At 35.3% G+C, this 27,503-nt stretch overlaps 1 protein-coding gene across 1 annotated transcript in view; it reads right to left on the bottom strand.

The window, feature by feature from the left end:
• Positions 1 to 27,503, bottom strand: part of CCDC178 (coiled-coil domain containing 178) — a 483,853-nt gene that overhangs the window by 301,221 nt on the left and 155,129 nt on the right. Inside the window, exons 13-16 of the mRNA XM_001101213.5 lie at positions 27,053 to 27,236; positions 8,624 to 8,686; positions 6,578 to 6,739; positions 4,896 to 5,009 (exon numbers count right to left, since the gene is read on the bottom strand). Of these exons, the coding sequence (XP_001101213.3) occupies positions 4,896 to 5,009; positions 6,578 to 6,739; positions 8,624 to 8,686; positions 27,053 to 27,236 (523 nt within the window). The remainder of the gene's footprint in view (positions 1 to 4,895; positions 5,010 to 6,577; positions 6,740 to 8,623; positions 8,687 to 27,052; positions 27,237 to 27,503) is intronic.

The following is a 27,503-nucleotide window of genomic DNA, read 5'->3' as shown; positions in this document are numbered from 1 at the left end:
CCCACATGCTTTCCACCAACAAATCCTATTGGAACCACCTTTGACATGTATCTAGAGGACATATTACCAGGTTAAACACAATATTGGCTGCATAAATATCTTCTTTTGAGAAGTGTCTGTTCATATATCCTTCACCCACTTTTTGATGGGGTTGTTTGATTTTTTCTTGTAAGTTTGTTTAAGTTCTTTGTAGATTGTGGATATTAGCCCTTTGTCAGATGGGTAGATTGTAAAAATTTTTTCCCATTCTGTAGGTTGCCTGTTCACTCTGATGGTAGTTTATTTTGCTGTACAGAAGCTCTTTAGTTTAATTAGATCCCAGTTGTCTATTTTGGCTTTTGTTGCCATTGCTTTTGGTGTTTTAGTGATGAAGTCCTTGCCCATGCCTATGTCCTGAATGGTATTGCCTAGGTTTTCTTCTAGGGTTTTTATCATTTTTGGTCTAACATTTAAGTCTTTAATCCATCTTGAATTAATTTTTGTATAAGGTGTAAGGAAGGGATCCAGTTTCAGTTTTCTACATATGGCTAGCCAGTTTTCCCAGCACAATTTATTAAATAGGGAATCCTTTCCCCATTTCTTGTTTTTGTCAGGTTTGTCAAAGATCAGATGGTTGTAGATGTGTGGTATTATTTCTGAGGACTCTGTTCTGTTCCATTGGTCTATATCTCTGTTTTGGTACCAGTACCATGCTGTTTTGGTTACTGTAGCCTTGTAGTGAAGTTTGAAGTCAGGTAGTGTGATGCCTCCAGCTTTGTTCTTTTGGCTTAGGATTGTCTTGGCAATGCGGGCTCTTTCTTGGTTTCATATGAACTTTAAAGTAGTTTTTCCAATTCTGTGAAGAAAGTCATTGGTAGCTTGATGGGGATGGCATTGAATCTATAAATTACCTTGGGCAGTATGGCAATTTTCATGATATTGATTTTTCCTATCCATGAGCATAGAATGTTCTTCTATTTGTTTGTGTCCTCTTTTATTTTGTTGAGCAGTGGTTTGTAGTTCTCCTTGAAGAGGTCCTTCACATGAAAAAACGCTCATCATCACTGGCCATCAGATAAATGCAAATCAAAACCACAATGAGAAACCATCTCACACCAGTTAGAATGGCAATCATTAAAAAGTCAGGAAACAACAGGTGCTGGAGAGGATGTGGAGAGATAGGAACACTTCTACACTGTTGGTGGCACTGTAAACTAGTTCAACCATTGTGGAAGACAGTGTGGTGATTCCTCAAGGACCTAGAACTTGAAATACCATTTGACCCAGCCATCGCATTACTGGGTATATACCCAAAGGATTATAAATCATGCTGCTATAAAGACACATGCACACATATGTTTATTGTGGCACTATTCACAATAGCAAAGACTTGGAACCAACCCAAATGTCCATCAATGATAGACTGGATTAAGAAAATGTGGCACATATACACCATGGAATACTATGCGGCCATAAAAAGGATGAGTTCATGTCCTTTGTAGGGACATGGATGAAGCTGGAAACCATCATTCTGAGCAAACTATCGCAAGGACAAAAAACCAAACACTGCATGTTCTCACTCATAGGTGGGAATTGAACAATGAAAACACTTGGACACAGGGTGGGGAACATCACTCACCGGGGTCTGTCGTGGCATGGGGGGAGCGGGGAGGGACAGCATTAGGAGATATACCTAATGTAAATGACGAGTTAATGGGTGCAGCACACCAACATGTCACATGTATACATATGTAACAAACCTGAATGTTGTGCACATGTACCCTAGAAGCTAAAGTTTAATAATAATAAAGACAATATTGACTTTCTTCCCTTTCCCACAGCCAATAATTCACTAGAGATAGAAATGTTAGCAATAAGAACTTTCATGGGGAGATATTTCTAATTTGGAAAAAGCCCTAAAGTCTCCAGTCACACATCCATTTGTTTATGCTGAATACATACTAACTTGGGGGTAAAATTTAGAGGTCAGGTAGGAACAAATGTTTTGGTCTGTAGATTGCTCCCATCTGCAGAAACACAATACTCTCTAGTGGAGTACAAATCCCAGTCTCTACTTTGTAGAAAAGGCAGTGGGGTTGAGGAAGCAATCAATGGGTGTTACAATGCACCGATTACCGTACTATGCATTGTATTTGAATTATGCCTTTTATGACTCACAGTAGCAATATGATGAATGTTATATCCATTTTACAATAGGAAATCCAAAGTAGTCTGGATTGTACAGCTAGTTTATGTGGTGATGACTGGTTAAACACTAGATTTCTCTGACTCCAAAGCCTTTACTATTTTCTCCATACCAAAACTGGCCCTTGCTTTTTGGTCACTGCTGCTAAAAGAAATTACATGAGATTTTAGTATACTTAGTAGGTATTGGCATGCATGAGTTTTGAGATTGGACAGAAGGGGATTCTTGCTACTTGGGAATTTAACCTCTCTAAACCTCAGGTTTTAATTTATATAAATGCAATACTAAATACTTTACAGGGTTGCTGTGAGAATCCAATGAAATGATCTGAGCCATGTGTTTGCCCTTTGCCAGCACATTGAAATCAACATTAATAAACGACGTTGATAATATTTAATGAAGCTCATAAGAGGTAGCTGACCTGCCTGACTTCTACTGATAACATTGGCTGAAGACAATACTCACGCTGGGAAAATGATTTTCTTCTCTGCTCTGCATTGACCCAGTCATTTTTCACTGCTCTAATAATCACATCTTCCACTTATGACTCCTAATTCCCAAATTCTAGTGTGCAAGAAGTGCCACTACCAAGGATACTCTCTTAAGTATACTTGAATGTATTTAAGCATTTGCCTATTCAGAAAAATCCACAAAGTCCTGGGTACCAGACAGGGATGGAGGTGTTTACTGTTATGAAGTCTGCACCAAATATAGCCCATGAACCCTGCAATTCACTCACTTCATTTTTTCTCAGAAGGGGTGAAGTCTACTCCCTGTCCACAGCCTCACGCACTCTCAGTCATCTTCCTCAGAGAGGCTATACTCTCTTTCATCTGAAGATGTGAACATAGTGCCCAACAGACCTAGTAGGCACTGAGGTCATGCATAAGACAACAGCATTAAACTTGCAGTGCTCTTGGACTTTTCTCTCCTTTTTTTGGCTAAAAAGTAAGCTGACTCTAACAGTCAAGTTTGGGTTCTAATCCCATCTCTATTGAAGAAGTGAGTCTTGCCTTTGCCCAGCTGCTATATTAAAATATTCTTGCTACACAACTCGGTATAAAAGGGAAAGAGATAGATAGACATGATATAAATAGGAAGGGTGACTTTTCAGAAAATTGATGAGAGACACTTAGTGCCTGTAGTGTGTGAGAACATCAGGGGAAAGGCAAAGAGGTATATACAAGGAGCGTCCCTTGGAAGTGATGAGGATACCATTATAGTTCTGGTCACAGTGTCCTTTACAAAATGTAAATAAAAGTAAATTATTTTAAAATTTTTTTTGGCTCTTGAACTATACTTCTTTTATAAGCTGTGACTCCAATGGGGCATCACATAATTTAGAAACCTTCTGTTTTAAGCTCTCCTTATCAAAAGCAAAGCCAGTGGTGGTCTTTTCCCTGGCAAACAGAGTATCAGTTTACCATGTAAAGTCAATCCTTTATTTTATCTGACAACTAAATAAAGGCTTTGTGTACAAAACCAGTAGTAAGATGAATGGAAAAAGTTGACTTTAATTGGCTAAGTGAAGATGATTTCTACGAACAAAATCTTAGTAGTAGTTGGCTTAAAATTTAAAGAATTATGTATATGTTTTTAAATTAAATTGTTGTCTTTGGGAATATTAAAATTTATAGTCAAATTATGATACAATATTAATATTAAAATAATTAAATTACATTAGTGATTCTAAGTTCTCTATCTGAAAAGAAAATGATCACTAGTTTAAGCATGTTTATATTAAATGTGATATTTTATAGTTTCAGAGTGTCAGATTGATGATTTGGGGTTAAAACAGTAGATACACGTCAATAGAAGATTCGAGCCACTTAACAAAAGTGTAATCATGCTATTTTTTGTTTAATTTTGACTTCTTTTTCTCCTTTTCTTCTCTTCCTTCCTTCCTTTCTTCCTTCTTTCTTTTCTTTCTTTTCTTTTCTTTCTTTCTTTCTGTCTTAGTTTGTTTAGGCTGTTATAACAAAACGCCTTAGAATGAGTACTTTATAAAAACCATAGAAATGTATGTCTTAAAGTTCTAGAGCTAAGCAATCTAAGGACTAGGCAACAAACGATTTGGTGTCTCATGAAGCCTCGCCCTCTGCTTCAAAGATGGTGTCTTCTTCATTCATACTCATGCGGTAGAAGGGGCAAGCAAGATTCTTGGGGCCTCTCCTGTAGGAGCACAAATCCCAACAAGCTGTCATAATCTAATCACCTCCCAAAGGCCTAGCCTCTTATTGGGGATTATGTTTCAACATATGAATTTTGGGGGAACGCAAACATTCAGACCATAGCAATTCTCTTTATCTTTCCTTCTCTCCCTCTGTTCTTTCTTGTTTTCTTTCCTTTTTATTTCTTTTCTTCTTCTTCATGTTTTTTGTTTGTTTTTAATCTCCAAGTAAAAAGAGACAGCATGGCAATCACAGAAAGCAGTAGACTTCTGCATGAATTCAATATCAAATTTTCCTTGTATTTATCCTGATTAGGAGCTATGTCCCTGATAAACTAGACCAGTGAGAAAGATACTGCAAGAGAAAGTAAATGAAAACACAAGGACTCTATGTGTGCTTTTATCCCTAGTCGATTTAGTACACCCAATAAGAAATGGGACACATTCATTTAAAATTAAACTTGCTTGAATAGTTTTCACTGACATACATAAATACATAAGCTGTAAATTCGAAATTAGATTTTGAACTGAAATTCTTACCTCAGTTGCTATTAGTGCATCAAGTGTTTTCTTCCCCTTTTTTCGTAATTTTTTCTTTACTTTTTCCACCTTTCTTCTAATTAAATCTTTCTGATCAAGTATATTATTAAGTACCTGGAGGACATTCAGATATTAAGATGTGCAGCATTTGCAATCAATCCAATTATCCTCATTTAGGCCAAATAATACTAAAGTGACTATTTTAATAACAACAGCATTTATTTTGGCAAATAAAGGAAAAGAACCACCACACATGAATTACAGAAATATACTGTAATATCCAAAAATCTCAATATTCTATTTGCATTACATGAGAAAGCCAAAATTTAATGAATTTTAGTTAAGTAACAAAAATAAATAAGCTTACATAGAAAGTATGAATTTTTTAATAATATTTCTTTTAATCAAAACTAAAACTCCAAATACAAATAGTAAGCAATCACTACCAAAAAGTATATAAAAACTTATTCTTCCTTAGTGTGTGCTAAATTATTAATTTGTATAATTTATTAACTATTAAAATATAATCAAACCAAAAATGATTACTGAACTACAAGAAGACGTAAAACCATGGCCGTTATAAAATAACAGGAAACAAAAATCATTAATCTTTTCTGGAATTCATTATTGTACTCAGACAACCTCACTTAGGCTTTTGGTGCAATTAATAAATATCCATCATTAACGTAAGGTGGAGCCATCATTAAACTCATTTATCCACTAGATGTTTGTACTGGTTATACATTCTTTGCAGGAGCATGATGATAGCATTTAGAAGCCCTAAATAGAGTGGTACTCAGAATTTGTTGTTTCCATGCTTCGTGACCTTATACATGTCGCTCAGACTCTTCAAGCACAGGTTTTCTCAAGTCTTTGATACCAGTAAACTCCCTCTTGCCTATTTCATAGGAAGACTTTGAGGCTCAAAATAAACTTTTAAAATAGAAACACTTTGTAAATCACAATTTTAAGAAATAAACACATTTTGAAAATTATCAAAGACTAAAAATATAAAGTTACATTATTATTTGCAAAGGAAAAATGTTCTGGTGCCAAAATGGCTCAAATAAATATATGTATGGCCTCCCTGCAGGGAAGGACAAGAATGTATAACTCTTGCCACACCCTCTAGTTCTCCAAAAGACTAATGACAGGATTAATACATGTTTTTCAACTAAATTTTTCTTTGGGAAGGGCTAGTGATATCAGTTACTGCCATAAACATGTAATTTCGAAAATATTTCATCAACATTTGCTTTATTTTTCATCCTAGATGTCTAAACATCTACATGCATCAAAAATTTACCATGAAAATGTCCAGATCCCTTACATTTTATATGCAAATAAGCATAACTTTAGCATTTCATTAAGAAGGACTGAAGACGTTGAATTAGGTTTAACATAATGAACGTTCACACCAGATAAGTCACTACTCACGCACTTGAAACCTCTTTTCCCAAGTACCCTCTAAGACTATGGGGTTCTAGATAATAGCATTAATGGTCTTGCTACAGAGTTTCACTGCAGATCAAGTTGTGTGGTCCTGAAACAGTTACTTAGTTTGCCCATACCTTTCCTATGTGAAATCATAATTTTCCAAATAATAATGTCAAATCACTTGTGTAAGTTACTAACATATATATATTTCTGCACATTAATTTTTGGATTAATTAAATGCTTACAGCAGAATGTTCTTCGTAGAGAGTTCTGATTCTTTCAGCTTCATCTTCCAGTTGAAGCACAGGTTCCTGTAGTTCTGCCAGTGATATGGCACATATTGCCCTATTTTTCAAAAGCTCTTTCCGCTCAAGTGCCTGGACTTCGTAAATGGAATACAGTTTTTTCTGCCAGCAAAGATTTTAAATAATTCATTCAGTTATTAACTTAAACATTTATTGAGCCTCTTATTCAGTGACAGGCAGTAATATTTGTTGTTATTTGAAAATCAAACAATACAATAAATACCACCATAAAAAAGATATAAATGTAATACATATATTACATATATATTATATTATTTATAATATATGTATATATGTAATATATAATATATGATATAATATGTAATATAATATAATATAATGTATATATTTTTTATTTTTTGAGGCAGAGTCTTGTTCTGTCACCCAGCCTGGAGTTCAGTGGCATCATCTCTGTTCGCTGCAACCTCCATCTCCCAGATACAAGCAATTCTTCTGCCTCAGCCTTCTCAGTAACTGGAATTACAGGCATGAATCATGCCTAGCTAATTTTTGTATTTTTAGTAGAGAAGGGGTTTCACCATGTGGCCAGGCTGGTCTCGAACTCCTGACCTCAAGCAATCCACCCGCCTTGGTCTCCCAAAGTGCTGGGATTACAGGTGTGAGCTACCACATCTTGCCAAGTGTAATATATTTAACTAGAGCACAGTTATTGTTAGAATGAATGAGAGAAACACTTTAATAGACAATAAAAATCAAACATTTAAAAAAATATTTCCCAGTCCAAAATGTGAAAATCAATCATTCTTACGTAAGGATTGGAGAACACCAAGTTAGAGAACACACTAACACCACATTGTGGAATATATACAAGTCCTGCAATATAAGACAAAACCAACTAACAGGAAGTCAGTAACAAAATATTAAACAAAAAGGTCTCTCCAGTTAGACACTTAGAAACAAAACATATGTATAGAAATAAATTAGGAAATTTAGTGTTTTGAAACATATAGAAGCAAACACTGCTTCTATGTTTGAAAATGCCAAATTTCATAACAGAAAAAAATTACAAAATTTAGGTTTACTTCAAAGAGAAGCAGAGGTGTAGATCATCTCTTTTGGGCTAGGCACGGTGGCTCACGACTTTAATCCCAGCATTTTGGGATGCTGAGGTGGGAGGATCACCTGAGGTCAGGAGTTTGAGACCAGCCTGACCAAAATGGAGAAACCCCATCTCTACTAAAAATACAAAATTAGCCGGGCATAGTGGTGCATGCTTGTAATCCCAGCTACGCAGGAGGCTGAGGCAGGAGAATCACTTGAACCTGGGAGGTGGAGATTGTGGAGCCAAGATCGCGCCACTGCACTCCAGCCTAGCGACAGAGCAAGACTCTGTCTCAAAAAAACAAAAACAAAAATGAACAAACAAACAAAAACACTGAAACCGTTTTGACTCTTGTTTTTTTTCTAATAATAATAATACTAATTTCAAATATGTATGTATTTCTAAAGGGGAGGGATTCTAGAAACATGGCATGGATCAAAAAACCCAATCTGGATTCCAAAGGATATGCAGGTGGTAAAGATTTTAAAAATTCAAATTGATTTTGCCAGCTTACATGCTTTATTTTCAAAATCTTTATATGGAAGTATCATAGCATATTTTTCTTTCAGGGTTAAATAAAGAAATCCAAGTGAAAGACACTAAGAGTAAAGAAAACATAACATCATCACAAAGTAAACTAAAGAGTCAGACACTTAAAAATAAGATCCCACTGCCCTTTTACTAGACTGGCAGAAATTCCCATTAAGCCACAAAATGAGATATGGGTATGGGAGGTCAGTTTCTTTATGCATGATCAGACACTGCTGGTTGTACACAGAGGGCAACTGTCATCAGCTAAGGAGAGAAAACTGCTGGCTTGCAAACCAAGTAGTGACAAGATGCCTCATTACAGGCAAATTTAAAATGCTAAGTAAAATGCAAATTGAAGGAAGAATAAAATATTAAAACCAAATTAGTATTACCTGAAGCACCATTCCAGCAGCCACTTCACCTCGAGTGAGTTTTTTCAGGAATTCTTCTCTACCCTATATGTTAGGAAATTTTTAAAATGAGGATTTTCTTCATAAAACATCAAAAACATTTTTTAAAAACAATTGCTAATATAAGATACCTTTTTAATGTTTCAATATAGAGTAAAATATTAATTATAATTTTTTATATGTATTTTTAAAATCCTGGTGTTATTTGAGGTAAAGTAATGAAGTGGTACAGCACCAGGAATTAGACTACAGAATTTCAATCTTTTCAGTTTGCATTTTATAGTCCTAAACTTAAAAAATCAAAGTAATAAGAAAGTGAAACAAAGTAGTCATCAATTTCTCCTTTTAAAAACTATCAGTTTGTTTTTAATATTACTTTCTGGAATAAACACAATCAACTTTCAAAACAAGATAGATGCAAGTCAAGTGTGAAGTGTGCAAAATAAGAGCAGACTCTCCACTTGGCTAGAGCAATTCATTGTTGTTTTTGTTTTTGTTTTTAATCATATCTTTAAAGTTTGTGGAGAAAAAAAATTTGGAAAAATCTTTTCTTTGCTACCTGGAGAAATTGTTGTAAATTGTTCATAGACTTGCTTTAAATTATCACACAAAACCAGAATTGGAAGTAGTTCATAAAGTTCCTTCTCTCTTAAAATTACATCTTAGAACCCCTGATTTGAGGGAGGAGTTGGCTGGGATTTAGGCTGTCCTCCAGATTCAAAAGATATGTGTGTGTGTGTGTGTGTGTGTGTATGTGTGTATATATATATGTGTGTGTGTGTATATATATATATAATATAGTTTTGCAAGGAGGAACAATAAAATTTTAGAAATGTGTCTGATACCTCTACTTCAATAAGGAATCCCTCATCATATCCCAGGGTCTATAGAGACAATACAAAGAAACAAGCCAGTAGTCCTCTGCTCTAACACTTCCTCTACTCAATATAGCAAACCAGTAAAATTATGTTCACCTCAAGCAAAAGAATAATTCCAAAGAAGGAAACATGAAGGTGGCAAATAGAGCAGTAACTTTGATATATCATTTTACTTAAGGATATATCTACATCTAAAATGAATTTATGCAATAATACGTTTCGATAATTTTAAATAAATTAGCAACCTCTTCTGACATGATAGCAGATACAGCATAGTTTTTCCGTTTGTTTATTATTTAAGAGAAATGAAACAAAATTTAAAATGGCTTTGTAGATTGGAGAAAAATATATCATATTCCAAAATAGCTAGATTTGACCTTTGTCTGAAACTAATTGAAAAATGTGTATGTATGGGCATGTGTGCTTTTGTTGGATTTCATGTGTTGGAGAAAAGACTTGGTGAATGAGGTGTAGCTGAAGAAACAAACAACTCTTAGATTACGCAGAATCTTCCAGGTACATTAATAAAATTAGTGAAGAATGGTAAGCAAAGTGTGTGTTTTAGATCACTCTGGTTACAATCTGGATTGATTCATTTGTGTTTCCTTAATATTCACTCATCCATTCATTCTTTGAAGTTTTATTTGTGTGTGTTTTTTTAATTGTCAACTAGTGAGAAAGCAAGTTATGATTGAAATGAATTCAAGTCACTTAAATTGGATAAATTAATATTGTTCAAAAAGAACTTGTTGATATATGGCTTGCAAAGAACTGCAGGCAGTACATGAGAAATTTAAATAGATAAGAAGTCTGAAGCTGCAAGAATAAGACACTTGTATTTCTCTGAAAAGAAGGAAGATACTACATTTGAAATCTGTGTATCTATACAAAACCAACTTAGCCTGTTACCAGTGGACAAATTTGTACACTGCATGGGCAAAACATCTGGAGCTTCTGTCTAGCATCTAAAGAACTTTTCCAAGTTCTGTTTTCCACCATGCCCCCAAACCTCTGTGATCCAGACAACCAGGTTAAACGACCAGTCACCAGGAGAGAAAGTATTTATCACTGGCTGGCCTGCCACTTGCATACAAGACCCAACGCCACACGGAGTGTTTCCAGGCAGATGCTCAAGGCCTTCCTTTAATACTGCCCTCCTTACAGGAAACAGTCTACCGAAAGCACTGGGAAAATGCCAAGAGGCTAGACAGTTTCTGGAAGAACTACTGAATATTTCCAAAACACCACAGAGTACCCCAAAGACTGATATAGGAAGAGCTCTGATGGTCGAAGGCCTTAGATTACAGAGTCCAACATCTGAGAGAGGGGATTTGTTTTCCCATCCTATTATCACAGGCATTGTTCCCTGTAAAGCAGACTCTAGAGTGAAGTTTAGTGTATAGGATACTTATTAGGGAGCATATTTGGAATCTACTCCTGTGGACGGGAGAGGAATGAAGCAGGATTGGACAGAGACATAGGCTGAGCTACAATAGACCCCCGACAACAACCTCGATCAACCCCTCAGCAAGCCACGGGCAAGAATGGACCATCTGATTTGCCCCAAGTTGGACTAAGGTGGCAAGGCTATCATTCAATTTTTATTGATGATTAAATGTGAGCTACCTCAGAAATGGAATGACCTTAAGCAAAGTAACTGAGATGATTCCCGAAGCAGAATCTGGGCAGTTACATTCACCAAACAATATAAATGCCATGGGTTCCCTCAATGATAAAACTACCATTTGTACTGCTCCTAGTAATGATGGCTAAGATACATTATATGCTTTCTGCATAGAATTATCCTGTCTTAACTTCACAATGAAATCCATAAAATAGTTATGATTGTCCTTTTAGAACATAGGAAAACTGACACAGAAAGATTACATAAATTGATCAAGCACACAAAGCTGGCAATTGAGGGAACCAGGATACTAATTTACACAATCTGACAGAGGGCATCTCAGTGACACCCAGATATGCAGGAACCCTCAGAGTTATAGGAATATTTAATGTAGAGCCTTCTGACTCTCATGTGCCCCTTTTCTTGTAGGGCCTCTTTCAACACGAGGCTTTCCGGGCCAATGGGACATCTCTTTGAATTCTAAATCTTAGCCACCTATAGCTGAGATTGAAGAACCAAGACTTTGGGTGAAAGGGTTCCAATTAGCTAGTGATGCCATTGTTGGCTCTAAAATGGAATCTGCTAGAAACTTATGAGCTCCTGGGGAGATACTAACTTTCATTATTCAACAAGAATTATGTAGCTGCTGAGAAAAAGCCAGGGTTAAATGAGTTGAAATTACCAAGAGGAAAAATGTCACAAAAACTGTAGTGTGGTCTGCTTAGTGAAATACTGATTGCCTATTGGGCAAAATCCTCTAACCCAAGGCTATTTTATAATAATGTGTTGAATAGCTCATGTAATTTATTGAATGCCATACTGAGAGGTAAAAACAGAACGGCTGTATGAGTGCTCAAAGGATGGTCTCCACTGAATATGCACCACTTTCACACCATGGCAAAGTTGAAAAACTGTAAGTGGAACCATATTAACTCAGAGGCTGTGTGTGAGTGTGTGTGTGTGTGTGAATTATCATATCTATTAGTGAAATAGCTATTATCCCCTTTCAAATATGATAAAATTGAGGTCTAAGGTCATGGAATTTATCACAGAACCAGTCTTCAAACATGTATCAGCACCAGGACTGCCTGCTACCAGAGCTTGGACACATTCTACAGCTCTTCACAGTAAGCTCCCTCCTCTATCTCCCTGGCTGCTAGCACTTTGTCTGCTATATAATATTTGCCAAATGAATAATTTATTGAGCAAATGGGTTTATGATTAACGAACAAGCTTGCTTTTGATCTCTAGGCTGGGAATTAAACTGTAAAAGTTCCAGATTGTTTCAAATCAAAAATATGTTGTTTTCTTAAGAAATATCTTTATATGAGGAGAAGCTCAGGGCCCATTACAATGTCACTGTCACATTTATATATAGCATCTTTGAGATGGATGATACAACAACGCCTTTGATACATTTTTCCTGAGATGTGGAGAGATGGGAGAGGTGGTAGAAAAGACAGCAAGGTTGATTCTGACCTAGGATTGCGTGCAACATATATTCCTAAAATATAAATACCTGAAAAAGCACGGAAGGAAGGCTGCCTTCTCCAGAAGCATAGCCTGTGGCCCAGCTTGTGCTAAACGTTCAAGTTCTTCAAATCTTTGCCGATTCATTGTAAAGGGAATGAAAGCCCAGAAAAATTGCTACTTAGCAACTGTTCCAAGAATGGATTCTACTAAGGATCATGGATAGAGTCTAAATCCACTGGATGAAATGTGTTGGAAGAAAATAGCCACTTATTCTTAAATATCACTCAATTGATTACTTATTAATTACGATTGGGAAATGAATACATTTCTTGACCATACCTTTAACCAACTGATCAAACTTAATATCACTAATAATGAAACAAACATAGACCATGTGCTTGTGGACACAATATTATACTATTATAACTATGTAATATTCCTCCCAGAGGTGTTTAACTTGTATCTAATTATGAAGAAACAAAAAGATAAATCCATATTGAGAGAAATCCTGCAAAGTAACTGGCCTAGACCCTTAAAAATGTAATGTAGTGAAAAACTACTTTTTAAAAAAAATGTAGAGACTTTTTAAAATTAAAAGGGACTCAAAAGTTATAACAGATAAATACAACGCATGGGGCTCAATGACATATACCAACCAATTGAATTAGAGAAATTTGCATGTACAGACTATGCATTTGTACTCATTATCTAATTACTGCCTCTTAGCTCCAAATCTGTTTTTAATTCTGATCTGTGATAACGGAGCTGGATCCTGTGAGCGGTTTCCTTTTGCAGTTTTACTTTTGGAGGAAAGCTAGGCATAATCAACAGAGGGCAGGGGACAGGCACGCAGAGTTGCAGCAGCAAGGGGCCCTGTGTCCTGGTTCCTTGTTCCAGTGGACCGTTGTTATTTTCTCCATCCTCCTGCAGAACTGCCACCAGCTGGTGTGTGGGGAGGTTCTCTGCCCACAAACTCCATTCCACCTCCATCAAGTCTTTCCAGCAACTCGCAGGTAGCTGCTGCTGAACCCTGTGCTGAGACACAACCACACCCTCTCCAATAAAGCTTCACTCTGCTTGGGAGAGGGCAGCCTCTTCCATGCTTGTTCCTTCTTAGGGTGCTTTCTCTCAGCCCTCCAGGCACTGGCTGCTGCCTACGTTGGCTATTCCTGTGTTCTTTAGAACAGAGTTGGCAAACTTTTTTTGTAAAGGGTCAGATAGTAAATATTTTAAGCTTTGCAGGTCATAAGGTCTCTGTCACAACGACTCAATTCTGGTTTTGGAGAAAAAGAATAAAAGAGATCAAAGGATCACTTTGAAGAGCTTGGAAGAAGGCTGGAGCAAAGGAAGTGACAGTATCTCAGAAGCTGGAAAGAGGGCACATTAAAACAGTCACCTTTGACCTGCAGCCTGATTTTAGCAGTCACAAACCAGAAGGTGGCAGCAGAGAGCTACACTGCTGGAATAGACTCCAGTACTAGGACAAAAGACAGCTGAAAGGATGAACTGTCAATGCTGAGTCCGGAAAGCCACGTTCAAAGAGAAAAAGGGAGCAAAGTCAGTTTAATTTCCAATGACAGAGAAGCACTAAAAGCAAAGTTAGAGAATTTAGGTTATGTAAGGTTTGAGGTCAGGAAAGGAAGATGGATACTTTAAAAAATTACAATCTTAAAGCAAAAGTTGAGATATGTTTAAGTGACTATGGGCTGGACTGAATTAGTAGGACCAGGTATCTCTGGCTATGGTTGTGCATTATTAGGATACATTTTGGTGGCCAGGACCCTAACAGAAAGTATAGGTGGCTGTCCAAACTGGTTCTATCTGAAAATAGGACATGACACTATTTTATCTTTCTTTTTGTATGAAAGTATATGTGTTTTTGGTGAAATATTTTAAATTACAAAAAGAAATAATACAAATATTCAAATCCACAGATATGCATTTTGACTTTTTGGTCATTTCTTTTTTAGGTCCTGAACTTAAAGTTATTATCTCTGGTAAAGTCAGTCTAACAAGATCTTTTTCATCTACTACAGAAGTCTCATTAATTTTTAAAAATTCTACATTGAATGAATTTATAATTTACCTTAATACTCATGGATTGAAACATTATTCTATTATTGAGAAATCTGTATATAATTTTCCTATTATATGTTGTTAGTATATATTCATGGTTTCCATAAACATTTACTGAGTATCTGCATAAGCACTGTTTAAGCACTGGAATGCAGCAGTGTATACAAAATAAACAATTATTGTTGACCTCATGAACCATGTTTTCAGTGGCTGTTACGTTAACTGTTAATAAACGTCCTTAAACCTGCATGTCTGTTGGCTTTGTTCTTGGTTACTTCTTTAAAGTTGTATTTTTAGAAATAATGCTACTGAGTTACAGATTATGAATGTTAGGTTCTTTATATCTATTGATGAATTGCTTTCCAGGAAAGCTCTAATTTATACTGAATTGGATACTTGAGCACATACGAGTTGTTATAGCAAAATATCTTTACCAGTATCAAATATCAGTTTTTATATATGTAAAATTGGGATAACACTTTTTTTCACAAAACAAGTATGGGAGGTAAAAGAAGAAAATGTATATAAAGTAATATGCTTAAGGCATCACTCATATTAAGTACTCAACAAATAACTATCATTATGTTCAACGTGTTATTTAGAACCCAAGCATTTATCACAATTACTGGGAGACAGACTTAAGAGTAAAATATGTAGGTAAGTTGTTAAAGATTTTTTTTTTTACCCTGAACAACAAAGGTAGCCCCATGCTATAGGAGTATTTTTATGCTACTTATCCCTAATACCTTTAAGAATTTATTATTTGTCAGGCTCCAGGTTGAATGTTTTATACACAACATTATGTATTTATCACCCAAAGGTACCATATAGATATTGTTACATTTATTTAAGAGATGAGAAACCTAGACTAAGAAAAGTTAAGCATATTTTTAATATTCTTAGAGCAAATAATTAGCATAACCAGGATTTGAATTAAGAAACATCTGACTCTAAAGTCCATACTCTTTCAACTGAACCACATTTCCTTTGGAACAGGAAGAAGAAAAGTAGAAACAAAGTTCAGATAATTAAATGGAAATACTGAAAAGTCAACTTGCCATCTAATTTCTGACAAGCAAAGCGCTAACCCAGTAGAATGGAGAAGGAAATTATGTTCCCATATGATATTTACAGCAAACCAAATAAAGTTTTATTATATTCTCAAATGTTTTCTACCATCAAGATCCATAAATGTTCAATGGTTTACTTCTATCACATTTTCCATGTTTATTTACTCCCTCAAATGTGTCAGGAAAAATGAACTTTTCTGATGCTTGACTAAGGGGTTACCTAGCAGCCACTGTGGGACTTTAATCCTGCTGTACATTCACACTATTTCCGTTTTCCTTGTATTCTCCTTTCCTTTTTCCTGGCAACCATTTCCCACTAATACCGATTAGACATTCCCAATATTATGATTAATAGCAGCTTCCTTTTCATTTAATTTTGGCAAAGTATTCTACATATGAATGGAGTGGAAAAGAATCTTAGTAAATGAAGACCAATGAAACAAGCAAAAAATACCAGATCAAAGTTATAATTATGGAACAGAGAGAGATAAGGAAGTGATTATCCTAGAAATGTTCAGCATAAATAACTGAGCTTCTAAGCTGCTTAACTCAGAGAGAAATAAGAAAGTGTAGGGAACTCTTAATTATTAATTAAAAAGAAATACAATTTTATCAAGAAAAATTAGCTTTTTTTAGTTCAGAAATCTAAGGTCAATTACTTTTGTAGGTTTTTTCAGCATATTGACAATATGACTAACTCCCTTATTAGTTTGAAAAACCAAGAAGCGATGGTCAATCTTGGCTATTACTTTTACCAACCTTCATTAAAAGCCAAGGATGTGATAGCAATTCATAACTCAATAAAAGCTATTACATGTGGGACAAGAGTAATATGCTCCAGATTTGACATGCTATAAGGCATAAATCCTTTGGGATAAAAATTAATGAATTAATAGAATGTTCATTTTATAACTACTTAAAAATATTATCAGTCTCATCTGGAATTATTATAGAAGTTGCATGGTGCATAAATCACACTTTAGTTTATTGCAGCTCTTTTGTTCTGTTGATTGAACTAAAGATGCTCTAAGTACTAGCAGAAATTATGCCCTCCAAGAAACTTTTGAGAAGGTTCTGACTTCTATTTTACTCAAAGGACGGGAGTATAAACCTTGTCTCAGAGTTGAACAAATAGTAGTTGAAAGGAGGTCTGAGAACATAAAGAACAGTTTGAGATTGGCTGAAATATCTGAAAAAGCACTCAAGGCAAGTCATAGACTTCTAAAGTTATGCACCAGATTACTGCGGACTGGAAGTTTCTAAGAACTTAACACATTGTCTTTTTCTAGCATTAAAAATGACCTCCCCCACCCCCAGTATGATTATTTTGAAGCTTTCAGCTTAACTGAATCTTTGTTGCTCAGAATGTAAGTGTAATGTCTTACGACTCTACCAAGACCAGCATGAGATATCCTGGTCCCTAAATTCCACACAGTTACCTAAAAGCTTACCTTGGGAAAACCCCTTTACACCCCAAATGAATGTGTTAATAACAATTGCACAGTTTTGTGAACGTTAAATTAATTAGCATGTATAAGGGTTTTTTCATAAAATTGGCCTGAAGAAAACTCTTTATGTCTACTTTATTCCTTCCTTTTTACTAAGTTTCCACTTAGTTCTAGCACTATGATTCTAACCTGGAACCAGAGTGACCAGATGTTCTCACTTTTCCACCAGATTTCCATTATATTCAAGTAAAAAACACTTCAAGATTATGCAGCTTGCATAGAAGCTTTCAACTGGAGTGCTAGGAAGTACTTAACAACTGGTGAAAGCTCTCAAAATTTTTGGTTGCAAAGTCATATTCTTTAGACAGTTCTAAATGGTTTTCTGTTCATTCCATCAACAGTATAATTGAATACATATTACTATTAAATTGACTTATTCCCTATCCCAATTGGCTAATTTTATCCTGACACTTGGCCAAACACCTCTTTTCTGAATAGGTCAGTTATTGGAATTGGAAATATGGAAAAATTGGGACAAATCATTTGTAAAAAAATTAGAGAAAGTGCTAGACATCCTTCTTGTTCAGGATTGCTTCTACTCTAAGACTGCCTAAAACTTATCTGGTATTTTACAGATGCATTAACTTGAGAGAACATAATTCATAAATTCTACCTCTAGAGTTTCAAAAGGCTATTTTTAGGGTAACCTAGAAGTGATATTGCTGTAATTAATTTCTAGTTGATGGATTAAAGATTAATTTCAGGCCAGGCTCAACAAATACAGAAATTTACTTAAAAGGAAAACATAATTCTCAGACTTAGAGTGTTCTAAAGATTTTCATGAATCAGTCCATGAAAGATAATAGGGTCATTACACAGGCAAAAATTACAAACTTGAATTACTATAAACCTGAATTATCTAAGGAAAATCTAGAAATTTATTCTGAATTTATTTTGAACTCTGAAGCAGATATGGATGTGCATATTATAGAAGTTTTTAATGCCATATATATTCAGGCTCAGAAATTAGCAGGAGTGATTAACCATTGGGAATGGTTTCTCAAGTGGATCAGTTTCTTTCTGTTGCTTCTTTCCAGCGATCAATCAGCTCCCATGAGGTAAGGAAACAACATGATGAATACTTTCTTTAATCTTGCATGAATAAAGAGAGAAAGGAAGGGTGACATCAACAAGATGGCTCACTAGAAGTGCCTGGAGTTCATCCGCACCCCCAAAAGAACCAAAGCAACAAATAAATAGTGAAGATTTGAATGTGGTGTCAAAGAGAGAATGCTGGAGTAGAACAGGGGAGTGGAGAGGCAACTGTGGTAATTGGAAGTCCAAGAGAGCAGCATGAAGGCACCTGGCCTCTGCAGCCCCATCTCCCTTGCCTAAATCAGATGGGCCCAAAACTAGGGGCAACTTCCCCTTGCAGGAAAAAGGTAAACAGAAGAACCTCATCAGTCCCCACTGCCATTGTAAATGCCTACAGTATTTACTACAAGAGAATTCCACAGTCCTCATAAGTCATGAGCCCAGTTTGGAGAGCTGCTGAAGATTTACACTGTTGCATTGCTTCAAATTAGAAGAACAACTTATGCACTCCCCCAACCCCCACCCACCTCCTGTGAGCCAAGCTGCTGCAGCACAGCACTGTCTTGATACTAGAGGCACCTCTAAAATGTACCCTTCTCTGGAGGCCAGTAACCACTGCACCGCTGCAGCAATGGTGCTCCATCTTCATTCCAAGCCCAGTGGCTACACTCTACAACCCTAGCTGTGTGGACCCTGGGTTGAGGATTGGCTGTGACTCTGGTCCTGCACATCATGGAAACCAACCCCTCCACCCCCAGCACCTCCATTTAGGAAAGGATCTGAGTCCCACCCAGGGTGAACCCACCCTTGAACCAGCCAAACTGGTGCATGTCCACCCCTGAGTAGGAAAGGTCCCTGAGCCAATAAACAGCTGGCCTGCCCCTAGGCCAGCCAAGAAACCATACAGCCATGTCGGAGGCTTGAGAAACAGCTCCATGGGCTTCCACAGAAAAAATGCTGCCAGGCCAGCTGATCAGCTTTGTGCCCACGTCTGGGACTTGATAAACAGCCTTATGAGCCTCCCCTGGCTGAAATGCCCCCATACCAACCAAGCATCTGAATGCCCATGTTCTAGGCCTGAGAAACAACACCATGGGCCACCTCTAGCAAACACAACTCCAGGCCAGCGAGGAAACCATATGGCCATGTGCTGGGTATGAGAAACAGTCCCACAGGCCACCCCTGGCAGACAGGCCTCCAGGCTGGCCAAGCGGCTGTGAGCCTGGTCCCAGGCCTGAAAAAAAAACAAACAAAAAAAAACATGGGTTGCCCTGAAGACACACCTGAAGGCAGTTGAGGAACTACATGCCCATGCTTCCAGGCAGAGTAACAGCCCTGTGGCCTCAACCCCAGTGAGCCAGACCCTAAGTTAGCTGACCCATCAAGTGTACCCATGTACCCCTGATCTGAGAAACAGCCCAGTGAGTCCACTCTTAGCAAAGTCATACCACCACAAATTCTCTCAGCTTAGGCAAGTGAGACACTTGCAAATGTCACTAGCATAGTGACATTACAGCTGAAGAAACTACATAGAGACTACATTACTGTATCTACCTGGGACTAAATACAACAAACTCTAAAAAACTGATACCCCAAGACTCATCAACATGAGTAAGTTTCCCTACATATCGTACTCCACAAAATTGGAAGAGCCACTGTCCCACCAGATGCACAGATACCAACATAAGGAAACAATAAACATGAAAAAGCAAGGAAAAATGACACCTTCAAAGGAAGACAGAATTATCCAGTAACATATCCCAATAATAAAGAAATATACAAAATGCCAGAAAAAGAATTCAAAATAATAATCATAAGGAAACTCAGAGAGATACAGGACAATAAAGATAGTCCAATAAAATCAGGAAACAATTTATGATTTGAATGAGAAATCCAACAAACATGTAGATATTACTGAAAAAGAACCAAACAGAAAACTAGAGCTGAATAATTTGGTAAATGAATTTAAAAAAATAGAATCAAGAGCTTCAATAATAGACTAGTACAAGAAGGAGGCAGAATTTATGAATCTGAAGACAAGTCCTTTGAAATAACAAGGCAGAGGAAAAAAAATAAAAAGAATGACACCATTAATGAGACAGCATAAATGAACATACATTTGTATTATGGGCATTCCAGAAGAAGAAAATAGAAATATGTAGAAAACACATTTAATGAAATAATAAGTGAACACTTCCAAAGTTATGAGAGAGAGATGGACATGTAGATCCAGGAAGCTCAAAGAATGCCAGATAGATTCAACATAAACAGGTCATGTCTTAGGCACATTACAGTCACATTGTCCAAAGTCAAAGACAGAACAAATTTAAAAACAGCAAGAGAAAACATTGTCACATATAAGAATTTGCTATAAGACTAACAGTGGATTTGCCAGCAGAAACCTTACAAATCAGGAGATAATGGGATGGTATATTCAAAATGCTGAAAGAAAAAACTGCTAGCCAAGAATATTCTACCCAGCAAAACTATCATTCAAAAATGAAAAAGTATTCTACAGAAAGGAAAACTTAAGGAAATTCATCACCACTAGATAGGCCTTAAAAGAAATGCCCAATAAGTTTTTCATTTGGTGGTGAAAAAACAGTAACTATCAGGAAAATATGCAAAACTATAAAACTCACTGGCAGAGCCAATATACACAGGAGAAAGAAAAAAGAGTCAAACCTTATTACTACAGAAAACCACCCATTCACAAAAATAAACAGTAAGAGATGAAGTAAGGAACAAAGGACATATAAAACAACCAGAAAACAATCACTGACATGACAGGTTTAAGTCCTCATTTATCAATAATAACCCTGAAAATAAACAAATTAAATTCCTCATTTAAAAGATATAGACCAATTGAATTGACTAAAAAAGACCCAACTATATGCCGCCTACAGGAAACTCACTTCATTAACCCGTAATGACACATAGACTGAAAGTGACGTGATTTAAAAAAAAAAAAAAAAGATTTCACACAAACAGAAACCAAAAGTGAGTAAGAATAGCTGTACTTATATCAGCCAAATCAGACTTCAAATGAAAAACTGTAAAAAGAGACAAAAGAAAACATATAGCAAAAAAGATTAATTCAATAAGAGAAAATTTGTAAACACATATACACACATATATACCTAATGCCACAGCACCCAGATACATAAAGCAACTATTATTAGATCTAAAGAGAGATTGATCTAATACATTAATAGTTGTGGATGTTAACACCCCACTCTCAGCACTGGACAGACCACCTAGACAAAAACCCAACAAAGAAATATGGAATCTAAATAGCACCATTGACCAAATGGACCTAATGGATATTTAGAGAATGTTTAGAGCTATTTCAGTATTTAGAGAACATTTCACTGAACAGCTGCAGAATACATTCTTTTCATTAGCACATGAAGCATTCTCCAGGATTAACCATATGTTTAGACACAAAAAATCTTAAAACATTTTCAAAATTAAGATTAAAATTATATCAAGTATCTTCTCTGACCACTTATAAGAAAACTAGAAATTGATAATAAGTAGAAGATTAAAACTATACAAATGCATGATATTTAAACAATATGATTCTGAAAGACCAACGGTTAAAAGAAGTAGTTAAGAATAAAATTAAAAAATTCATTGAAACAAATAAAAATAGAAATATATGTCAACATTTATGGGTCACAGCAAAAGCAGTTTTAACAGTCAAGTTTATAACACTAAATGCATACACTACATAGAAAGATTTGAAATAAAAACATAATGATCTCAAGAAACTAAAACAGCAAGAGCAAAACAAACCCAAAATTAGAAGGAAATAAATAATGAAGGTGAAAGCAGAAATAAGTGAAGTTGAGACTAAAAATACAGTACAAAAAAATCAATGGAATAAAAAGTTGATGTTTTGAGAAAATAAAATTGAGAAACAGCTAGACTAAGAAAAAAAGAGAGAAGACATAAATGAATACAATCAGAAACACAATGGAAACATCAAAATAGATACAACAGAAATAAAAAGGATCATTACAAACGTCAATGAACAGTTATATGCTAATAAATTTGAAAACCTAGAGAAAACGGATACATACAATCTACCAATATTGAACCAAGAAGAAATAGAAAACGTAAGCAGGACAATAATAAGTAACAAGATTGAATCAGTTCTAAAAAGTATTCCAACAGAGAAAAGTTCAGGACTAGATGTCTTCACTGCTGAATTCCACTAACCGTTAAAGCAGAATTGATACAATTTCTTCTGAAACTATTCCACAAAATTAAGGCAGAGAAAATTCTGCCTAGGTCATTCTATGAGGCCAGTATAACCTCACTATCAAATACAGATGAAGAAAACAAAAAATTAAAACTACAGGCCAATATGTATGAAAATAGAGGCAAAAACTTAAACAGAATACTAGCAAACTGAAATCCAACAACACACCAAAAAGGTATTACACCATAATCAAGTGAAATTTATCCAGGAATGAAAGTATGGTTCAACACATGTAAATCAATAAACGTGATACATACATCAGCAGAAGAAAGGACATGGTTATCTTAATAGATGCAGAAAAAGCATTTGATAAAATTCACCATCTCTTCATGGTAAAACCTCATAACAAATTAGGTACAGAAGGAAAATATCTCAACACAATAAGGTCCATATATGACAAACCCACAACTAACATCATACTGAGTGGCGAAAAGCTAAAAGTCTTTCCTCTAGGAACTAGAACAAGACAAGCATGCCCCCTCTTACCAGTCTCATTCAACATACCACTAGAAGTCCTAGTCAGAGCAATTGGGCAAGAAAAATAAACAAAGGCATCCAAATTGAAAAGAAGAAAATCAAATTGACCCTCTTTGCAGATTATATGATTGTCTCTGTGTGTGTGTAGAGAGAGAGAGACTCTATCAAAAAACTTGTAGAACTGATAAATTCCTTAAAGTTGTGAGATACAAAGTCAACATGAAAATTCAGTAGCATCTTTATACATGAACAATGAACTAGCTGAAAAAAAATGAGATGGCAATCCTAATTACAATAGCTACAAAAAAATAAAAATAAAATACCTAAGAATAAATTTAACTAATGAGGTGAAATACCTTTACAAGGAAATCTATGAAACATTGAGAAAAGAAAATGAAGTAGATACAAACATAATGGAAAAACATCCAATGCTCATGGATTGGAAAAATTAATATTGTTAAAATTAATATTGTTAAAAATTGATAAACAATTAATATTGTTAAAATATTGTTAAAATAGTATATTAACCATACTACTCAAATCAATCTACAGATTCAATGCAATTCCTATAAAAATTCTATTTCTTAATAGAAAGAGAAAAAATAATCTTAAAATGTATATGAAACCCTAAAAGACTTCAAATTACCAAAGCATTCCTAAGCAAAAAGATCAAAGCTGTAGGCATTATACTACCAGACTTCAAAATTCACTACAAAGCTGTGTTCAAAGATAGCAAGGTACTGGCAAAAAAACAGTCACATAGACCAGTTAAACAGAACAGAAAATCAAGAAATTAATTCACATAACGACAGCCAACTGATTTTTGACAAAGGCACCAAGAACCTACATTGGGAAAGGACAGTTTCTTCAATAAATGGTGCTAGGAAAACTGGATATTCACCTGCAGAAGAATGAAACTAGACCCTCTATACGAAAATCAGTTCCAAATTGGTTGAAGACCTAGCTGTAAGACCGCAAACTACAAAACTACTAGGAGAAAACATAGGATAAATGCTTCAGAACATTGGCCCAAGAAAAGATATTATTCCTAAGACCTCAAAAGCACAGGCAACAAAAACAAAAATAAACAAATTACATTATATTTAACTAAAACCTTTCTGCACAGCAAAGGGAATAGTTGACAGAGTGAAAATACCACCTAAAGAACCAGAGAAAAGATTTACAATCTATTCATTCAACAGGGGATTAATATCCAGATACACAAGGAACTCAAACATCTCAACAGCAAAAAAAAAAAAAAAAAAAAAAAATCTGATTTAAAATGGGCAAATGATCTGAACAGATATTTTTCAATAAAAACCCAAAACATACAAATTACTAACAAATGCAAGAAAAAAAGTTCAACATTACTAATTACCAGAGAAATGCAAATCAAAACCACAACTGTATCATGAAACTCCAGCTAGGATGGGTAGTATAAAAATATGAAAAAATAACAAACGCTGGTGAGATATGGAAAAAAGAGAATTCATATACTGTTGGTAGGAATTAAAATCAGTACAGACACTACGGACAGCAGGACAGAGGTTCCTCAAAAACTACAAATAGGAGTACTGTATCATCCTGCAATCCCACTATTGTTTATCCAACGGAAATTCATATATTGAAGAGACATCTGTATCCCCCTGTTTTATTGTGGCACTATTCACAATAGCCAAGATATGGAATCAAATTAGGTGTTCAACAACAGATAAATGGATAACAAAAAGCGGTATATATACACAATGGAATATTATTCAGCCATAAGAAATAATGAAATCCTGTCATTTTCAGAAACACGGATGGAACTGGAGGACATTATGTTAAGTGAAGTAACTCAGGAATAGAAAGTTAAATACTACATAATCTCATTCATATGTGAAGACTAACCACAATTGACCTCACAAAAGTAAAAAGTAGAATGGAAAATACTGAAAAGTGGGGTGGGTTGGAAGAAGTAGGAGACAGAGATTTTTTAAAGGATACTAAATGATGGCTAGATAGAAGGAATAAGTTCTTGTGTTCCATACCACTGTAGGATCACTATGGTTAAGAATAATATACATTTTCAAATAGCTAGAAAGATGATATTGAATATTTCCAACTCAAAGAAATGATCAATGTTTGAGATGATGGATATGTTAATTACCCTAATCTGATCACTATATTCTACGTGTATGGCAATATCACTATGTACCCAATAAATATCTACGATTATTATATGTCAATTTAAAAAATAAAATTAAAAATAACAGAAAAGGGGGCACTGTATTTTGGGTTGGCAAAGCAATTACAGTAGAGTTACATCAAACTTGCATTGAATCTATAAGTTCCATTTGATGGTATCAAAAAAATTAGAAAAATAAATAATCCAGTGCAACATCTCCTTCATAAGTGAGTATCTCAGATAAATGAAGCAATATGTTTGAAGAATTAAATGTAGTTTGTGACATCCATGGGGAAAATATGTGAAAGATGACAAAGGTTTTGAGTCAATTAGAAAAATTAAAATAAATGGTTAAATGACCAAGTAAGTGGATGGTGGTATCTTTATTGATATCCTCAAAGAAAAAAATTAACTGACCACTATATAGAAATATATTGATATTATTTTAAAAATTATAAACATCTACAATACTATTGTATATGCTAAACCATAGAATCATATGCCTTGCATTTTAATTTTTTCTATGCATGTTTACTTTGCTATGTTTTTCTATGCATGTTTTTCTATGCATGTTAACTTATATCATAGAAGATAAGATTAACCCATTCAACACCCATTAGGAAAGACGTAGGTCAACTGAACAGCTGGATTCAATGTGGGAAAAACACCCCAATCTTTCAGTACAGAAACATTTACACATCTTAAATTTAGATATCACAAAGGAAAGTATTCATTGATCATAATGCTAGCAACAGATGTTGGAAATGGTGTACAGACTGTATATTTTCCAGGTTTTTTTTTTTGTTTTTTTTTTTTTTGTTTTTTTTTTTGCTTATAAGTCTTTAATAAGAAAATGGCAAAGACAGGAGACATGTATGTGTCTGAGATGGATGAAATCAGCCTGTTGAAGTGGCCCTGCAGGTGCAGTAAAGTGGGGTGGACTTTGCAAGTCTGATATGGTTTGGCTTTGTATCCATACCCAAATCACATCTTGAATTGTAATAATCCCCACATGTCAAGGGTGGGACCAGGTGTAGATAATTGAATCATGGGGCAGTTCCCCTGTGCTATTCTCATGATAGTGAGTAAGTTCTCACATGATTTGATGGTTTTATAAAGGGGATTCCCCATTTGCTTGGCTCTCATTCTCATTCCTGCCACCCTGTGAAGAGGTGCCTTCTGCCATAATTGTAAGTTTCCTGAGGCCTCCCCAGCCATGCAGAACTGAGTCAATTAAACCTCTTTTCCTTATAAATTACTAAGTCTCAGGTATTTCTTCACAGCGGCGTGAGAACGGACTAATACAAAGCCTCTACCACAAATGGCAGAGAGCTGCTATCCAATACATCTCTCACTTAGGAGTGGGTTTGAAGCATGTGAGCAATTATTCCTGCAGAAATGTAGTCTACAGATTTCCAGGTACTCTAGAATTCAACAACTCATAGGCCTACTAGAGGTACTTTCTATTCTCACATTACATAAGGTAGACAAACACTTCTCAGAATACCTTCTTCCTACTATAGGCAGACATTATTATGTGTTAGATATATACAATAAAGCTGAACTGAGCACCACACTCCTGGTGCTCCAAGTAGTTTACGGTTGATAATAGCAGAAAGTGGAAACAATTGTGGATTAACTACATTGAGCCCTCATCCTCTTCTATTCAAGCTGAGCCTTTGGAGAGAGGTGGTTTTCTTCTCATTTATAAGAAGTGAGTTTTTGAAAAGACTATTAACCCTTAAATTAAAATCTAATTATCAAGATTAAATCAATACAATTCAGGTAAATTACTCTTTTTTCATCATGAGTAAGAGGAACACAAAGATACACAACCTTGAACTTTCTTCTCACTTCTGCTATTTTATCTTCCATTTCATCTGTCTTGTGTTTGGTTAGGTGGAAAACAGTACCAATGCGATAAGCCTCCCTATAGAGGCTCTTGAGATGTTTCTCATTCTTTAACTTCATCATGGTCAAAGATTTTATTTCAGATTCATATTGTGATTTTTTCCTTATACTGTAAAAGTAAAGCAAAATATTAATATGATTATTGAGTATATAGTGAGACAAACATATTTAATAACAGCAAAAAGGAATAAGATCATATTTTATGTTGTCAAAAATACAAAATTGCGGGATAATTAGCTGAAACTTGAAGACGGAACATGTGTCCTAGGACTCCATTTATTCTGCTGCTTCTGATGGTTACCCCTAATTGTCAGTCTTTTCCAATTTCAGAAGCATAAGAGCATCAATAAGAACGGCTTGGGGAATCCAGGTGCTT

Source organism: Macaca mulatta, chromosome 18 (genome assembly GCF_049350105.2).
Source record: "Macaca mulatta isolate MMU2019108-1 chromosome 18, T2T-MMU8v2.0, whole genome shotgun sequence".
In the NCBI taxonomy this organism is placed as follows: Eukaryota; Metazoa; Chordata; class Mammalia; order Primates; family Cercopithecidae; genus Macaca; species Macaca mulatta.
Note: the sequence above shows the minus strand (reverse complement) of the source record. Positions and strands in the feature narration are given on the sequence as shown.